The sequence below is a fragment of the Aptenodytes patagonicus genome, chromosome 2 (assembly GCF_965638725.1).
Source record: "Aptenodytes patagonicus chromosome 2, bAptPat1.pri.cur, whole genome shotgun sequence".
In the NCBI taxonomy this organism is placed as follows: domain Eukaryota; kingdom Metazoa; phylum Chordata; class Aves; order Sphenisciformes; family Spheniscidae; genus Aptenodytes; species Aptenodytes patagonicus.
Window position 1 is genome coordinate 5,301,514 of NC_134950.1, and position 6,706 is coordinate 5,308,219.

The window sequence follows — 6,706 nt, forward strand, 5'->3', positions numbered from 1 at the left end:
CTTACGCTGTTGAGCCCATGGCTTGCCAGCAGGTTGGGAATTGTGGATGTTTTGAGTCCCTTTACATTCTTCTTTCAGGCAGTCCCTGCAGCCCTGTGTATACTGTGGGTGATGAAATGCAACCCACTAAACCTTTTGTGGAGTGTTTAATTTGCACATCCCCTGGCTGTGATTATTATGTCTTGTTATTGCTGTGATTATTACTCTTTAGGGGGAATCCCCATCTCTAGAGACTTTGAGAAGGCTCATCCAAGAGGAATTAGCCAAGCAGCTAGATGGTAAGTAATCCGCTCTGGGAAGCCAGAAGATATATCTGAGAGTATGAAAGATACTTTCCATAGCTGTGGTGGCACCTGAACCTCTCCTGCTTATGGAAGGCCATGTTGCAACAAGCCTGCCTGGAAGGAGGAATGTGTAAAATGAAACGTGCTTAGCAAGCTTTACCGTTCCCCCGGCTTGATGTTCCCAGCAATAGCACAGGGGCTTTCTCCCTTCTTCAACCCAAGGCCATTGCCTGTGCTAAGCACCTCATGGCTTTTTGCTACCAAAACAGCTTTGCTGCAGACTCGTTCCTGCAGATGCCTGGGCTGAGGTGGTAGGACAAGAGAAGATACAAATTCAAACAGATTAATTCGGTGCCCTGAAAGAGAAAGTAATCAGAGTAGGACATAAACTTGCTTTTGAGGTTCCAGCTGGAGCAGAAATGTTCCTGATTTCTGGATGTGACATTTGGTACCCATCAGTATGAGAAGAGGGCATGGAGTGGATGTGGGCTGCTGCTTCTCTCAAAGTACGTGAATTGCAGACCACTACTGACCCCATCTACAGTGAAATGCAGAGCTGTAGTGCTTCTTCTCACACAGCTCTTGGAGCAGGTGACACATAGCTGCAGGCATTTTCCTCCATGCTAAAGATCACGGTTCAACAGAGTGATTTATTTGAAGGATTTTATTTACACACTCTCAGACTTCAAATTCCATGCCAATCTAAAAACATTCAAGATTTTGGATCAATGAAGAGAAGATAGAAAACCCTTCTCCCTCTATTCTGTAGGATGTTTTTGTGATGCTGAGTAGGTCTTAAGAGCTCTCGAGGCTGTTCAGGGTCTTAATATGGAACTAGCAAGCAATGTGCCTGCTTGGAAATTGGAGAATATGCTGACGCAGGGAGCTGCCTTAGTTACAGTTTCTGACTTCACAGCCCAAGATGGGTACATTAACTTTAACTCCACATGTGTAACAGCCCAGAACAAGGAAGGTAAGCTTTCTCCCTACAGAGCAGCCATGTAACATCTTGCTCTGTGTAGCAGAAGCAGTGGAAATAGGCTCTTCTTTTCATTCAGAGCAGCAATTATTCTAGTTTGACAGAAATCCACCAGCTGCACAGTTAAAGGAAAGGACATTTCAGATCCTTGGTGGACAAGGAGCAGAGGATGAGAGAGGTGTTTAGGATTAAGTATGAAATTTAGGAGAAGTTTAAAGCTACTGAGAAATGAGGTCTAAATAATTTAGAGAGGGTCAGGGAGGCACCATCATGGCTTATAGGGAAGGATTGTGTGGGGACAACAAATGGGTGACCCTGAAAAATTGATCTGTGACAATACTTGGACTTTACTGGGCCACTGGTTCTGGTTCTCCATCTCTTGGAGCACTGACCTTCTAGTCTAACAAACTTATTTCCCTCTCTTCACAGCAAAGTTAGCCTATCTCCTGGCTCAGATACAGCCTGCACATGTAAAAGCATCCCATGGCAGACCAGGACCTCCTGGTCCCCCTGGGAAGGAAGGACTCCCAGGAAGAACTGGCCCTCCAGGAGAGCCTGGCCAGCCTGGACAGACTGGGTCTGAAGGGCCACCTGGACCAATTGGACCCAAAGGTGAGTGAAACTTGGTGTGTTTGGGCAGTCAGATAAAGGGATGTGTCTACCACACTTTGGCGTCCACCTCTTCTGTTAGTAGCATCTAAGTGGGCCTCAAAATGCACGTGTTAGAAGCAGCCTCAGTCTGTTGAACCAGAGGTGGTGAATGTGACCAGCAATTGCTGGTGTGTTCCACCTCTGGCCAGAATTGGAGTGGGGTGAGTCTTCATTCCCACTTAATGTCCCATCTCAGAGGACTGGCCACAATTAGGAACTATTTTTAGCAAATATATGGGCTTCAGTGTGGATGGAAGACCTATGGTAGTATTCTTTAGTTCCGTAGATCATGCTTATCAGTTCATTATTTTTCTTTCCCTCTCTACAGGAGAAAGAGGAGCAAAGGGTGAGAAGGGAGACACTGGCATTGGCCAGCGAGGAGAAATAGGTCCTCCAGGAATTCCAGGTGTGTTTATTCAGAACAACCCACAAAACACATCACTTAGAATCGCTACAAGGACACAGGTCTCTGCCATATTAGATAGACGATCAGGATAACATAAATACAGCATACACAATTTCTGTAGAAAGTGGCCAAAAGGGAAGAAATATATCACTAGCATCACATCTGGCCACCTTTGTTTCCTCAGCCTGATTGACAGGTATAATGATCCATCTCAGTAACAGCTAGGTTAACTGACCTTTGGGACATATCCAAAGTGAAGCTTTAATTACTAGATACACTGTGAAATGTCCTATCTGCCTTTGCCAGAATCTTGTTGTGACCAAGCTGAACCCAGAGATCCAGGCAGCTTCAGATGTTATAAAAGGTCATATCCAACACCTGTGCCTCAGGCATACAGCTCGTGCTTTACCTTTGCTGACAAAGCAGCAGCAAATATATTTTGTTTCTAATTTGAAATTAGGAGCCCTTGATCAGTTTTGCCTTCATCCTGCTTTGTTGGGGTAGCAAACTATGGGAAGCCTTCGTAACTCCATGGTCTGAATTTGGCATACTGGCCCCGAGTTGCCTTAAAAGAACAATGGACCCACTATGCTTCGTACGAATGAGTTATCTCCCGAAGTTGGCTCTTGCCTCAAGCTTTCCCATCCTCACCTCCTCTCTGTGAGGACTACATGTCATTAGTTGGCTCATGCAGCTGCACAACTTCAACATGGTGATAGAGGAAGAGCAGCCATAGCAGAGTTGTGCAGCCCAAGGATGCCGTAAGGGGTCAAAATCTTTCTTTCAGAGAAGACACACTTGTCACTTCCTTGTAGATACATACTAGTCAGACCTAAGTCTGTGGAAGCTGATGTCTGCATCCCAGTTTGGCAGCAAAACCATCTCCTGTGATGTTACATTGCTGAGCACTGCACCCTGGGGGTATCACTCACCAAGGGCATTTTGTTTTTATTTTAGGCCTCCCAGGGGAGCCTGGCTATGCCAAAGATGGGATGCCAGGGCCACCTGGCCCTCAAGGCGAAGCTGGTGTGCCTGGTCTCACGGGTCCACAGGGACCTCCGGGAGCCAACGGACAGTGTGACCCCACTCAGTGCGCTTACTATGCAAGCCTGGCTGCCAGACCCGTTAACGTCAAAGGGCCCTAGCATGCAGGGAGTATCCCCAGACTTGTTTTTAAAACTTGAATTCATCACGCCTGCCCAGAGCTCTCAGATGTCTTCAACTGTATTTCTTTTGTGGGAGGCCTTCTAAAGCCAACAAATGCTGCCGGTCGGTCAGATTATTTTTATGAATTATTATTATTATTGTTATTATTATTATTATTATTATCTTTGATGTGATATGTGAATTTGTTTTTGTTTTCTCTAACATCAGGGCATATTACAACATTAAAAATAAGTGGTTTTTTCCTCTTTTGAAGAGCATACAGTATCGATGCATTGTGTAGCTGTTATGCAAAACCATTCCGATGCCAAAATTTTTGTCTGTTATCTGGTTAATTCTTTCCAAAGCTTTACCCCTCACCCTTGAAATGGAAATAAAATCCTGCACTGTGCAGTCCGGGGCATTAACTGTGAGACACAGGCTGATTGCAGGATTGTTGGTGCTATCTGCCATCCACATGGAGGGGAGGAAGGCAAAGCCATGCCAAAACTGGGGAAGAGGTCTCCAGTACCTTCAGTTCACAATGGACAGACAGTTATGAACAGCCAATGTGTGTTTCCCAGAAATTCCCTATTAAATTTAATGTTCTTCTGCCCATAAGTGAATCTGTATCCTATAGGCGCTACTTTTTATGGGACCATGTGGGATCTCACAGTAAGGCCTGAAGAGACCACAGAGATGATCTAAACCTCCTCACTGCCCCCTGTGCAAGAACTTCAGTACTCGGAGGGTTTGGTCCTACCAGATGGAGCTTAGCTTCCTTATGTCAGGGAGCTGCCTCTGCAAAAAGCCGTGATGCTGTCCTGCATCAGCTCAGGGATGCCAAATCCCCTTTTCATTGTCAGCGCACACACAGCTCCCTATCACTGCTTCACCCAAAAATCAGCCAGAGCAGCATAGAAAATCACCTGGCATTAAAAATCTCCGGAAGCCAAGTGTGACCCAACTTCACTGTTTTGGATGATCCGCCATGATTATAACTTGGCAGGGTCATGTTTTAGAGGGCAGGTGGGAAGCTGCAGGGTGGTCTACAGGAAGGTTGATCTCTGATGAAAGGGTCAGAAAAAAGAGGTCTTCAGAAACCCAGAGGAAATTTTGTTCGAGGGTGAAAGCAAAAAGTCAGACACTGTCCCTTTTCCCCTATCAGCTAATTGCCAAAATCAACTTGAGAATGCAAAGAGCAAGTGAAGAGGGGATGGAGTCTGAAAAGACATTCACAATCGGCCATTTGTGAGTTTAACCCTCTGACCAAGACAATCCCACCCACAAAGGTGTGGATCTGAGAGGTGATCTGGCCTCGGACGTATGTGCCAGCCAGCAAAGCAGCTGCATTTTCAAAACTCTTTTGCACAAAGCAGTTTGTATTGAGAGATTGGAGTAATGAACCTGATACAGGCACTAAGTGCTGAAAGAGTTTGGAAATCTCATCAGGTCTTTTGGAGACAGAAAAGAGGCACCCTGCCCTGCTGGCACATTCACCATATGGCATGGTGCTTCCAAACTGGCTAAGCTGAGTATAAGCCACAGCTGTCTATAACCACCCCCGAATCAGACCCCACTGCTAAAGCCCAGAGATAACCATTTGCCAGCCTTGGAGTCTTTCTCTCACCCAGCAGCAGTTAAAATTTGCCTCTGCTTTACTGAAAAATGAAATTAAATAACACGTTCACATGCCAGGGTTAAACAAAGTCTTTACTGTGTAGCTCTCAGTGGTGCTATTTTTGCTATTTCCTATGCAAATAAACTCTTTGATTTGATTTTACTGTGTTTCTTGCTATAGAAAGACCAATCGAAGTGAAAATACCATGAAGTGAAAAGCTTACCACTTTTAAGTAACTCTCAATGGTCTATCTGTTACTGTACTGCATCTTATGTCAGCTTGCTATATGTCAGTATTAAGCAAGCATGTTGATCACATTGTATTTAACAGCACCATTTTTCCTAGTCCAGGCTGAGTGAGATTTCATCCCTCCAGTGGTGAGGCAGGACAGGTTTTCTACACAAGAGATACCTCCCAACATGGCATGAGACATCGTTTTGAATAAATGTGATGGCAATGAGCAGGTTTTATGGAGGTCAAACATGTTAACTAGGCCGTGTTAATGTGACATTTAATTCCTGCCATGATGGTGACTCCTCAGCCTCTGTAGATTGTCTCTCATCATGTGTGTCTGCATGTGCCATGCATGGCATAGATTCCAGTGCACCATGCAAAGGGTAGATACATAACGATGTTCTGTTAAACAAATTTCAGGGTCTTTCACCTCTGTGAGATCATAGAATCATAGAATGGCTTGGGTTGGAAGGGACCTTTAAGACTCATCTAGTCCAACCCCTAATGAGTGAGATGGTGCAGTGGTATCTAGTTGAAGGAGATCTATAGGTTTTTTTGGATGACCCTTTTCATTTGAGTGTCTGTTGGAGCCGTTGCCAAGAGTCTGTGTTAGGAACATGAGGGACACACCTGTATCTTTAATAGCAATTAGAAGATCTGCGTGGATTAGGCACAGACTACGGCTCTGCAGCTTCTCCACCCAGAAAAGGGGACGCAGCCTAATTCCCTTTGCTCCAGCGTATTCCCTAGCATATGGTTGTTTGTTCAGTCTGTTCCTGGAGACACTCCAGACTGTCTCTGTGCCCTGAATTCAGTGGGTGCCATTTCCCTGCTTTTTCTTAAATCTCATTTTCTCTCCAGCCAGTTAAATGGCATTTACCAAGCGTAATCTGTTGCTAGTGAGAGAGGAGTACGAGACACATGCTACAGACCCAGATCAAGACCTGTGTTTATAGCCACCCATTTTCTATGGGTATAGTCATCAAAGGTAGGCTTCTATAGCTGCCACCTCTTACAGAAGCAAGCCCTATGTGAAAGTGCCTAAAAAGCCACCTGCAATAAAAGGTAAGAAAGGAGGGTGTATATTTGCAGGATTTCTGCCCTGCAAGCTCAAACACCAAAAGCTGCAACAGTTTTTGCCTCAGTCCGCTCATGGGTATTTGCAGTCTTTGGAAAGGTGGCCTGAGATTACTTTCCAAATTAGATCTGCCATCTGGGCAGACAGTAAACCTACAAGTACAGCTCTGGGCATGGTCAGAAGCTGCCCTCCAGAAAATGCAGATGCCACTGTGCCTGAGCAGGTGACTGTGTGTGCTGGAAGGTGACAAGTAGACATGTATTGTCTGTCCAGCATCTTGCAAGGTGACCATGCAGGCAGGAGGTGGCAG

The 6,706-nt window shown here is 45.3% G+C and overlaps 1 protein-coding gene across 1 annotated transcript in view; it reads left to right on the forward strand.

Annotated features, from left to right (window-relative positions):
- Window positions 1-3,575, forward strand: part of COL22A1 (collagen type XXII alpha 1 chain) — a 211,580-nt gene extending 208,005 nt beyond the window's left edge. The window contains exons 60-63 of the mRNA XM_076329048.1: window positions 212-278; window positions 1,693-1,875; window positions 2,243-2,320; window positions 3,278-3,575. Coding sequence (XP_076185163.1) covers window positions 212-278; window positions 1,693-1,875; window positions 2,243-2,320; window positions 3,278-3,465 — 516 coding nt within the window. The 3' untranslated portion in view covers window positions 3,466-3,575. The remainder of the gene's footprint in view (window positions 1-211; window positions 279-1,692; window positions 1,876-2,242; window positions 2,321-3,277) is intronic.
- The last annotated feature ends 3,131 nt before the right edge of the window (window positions 3,576-6,706 follow it).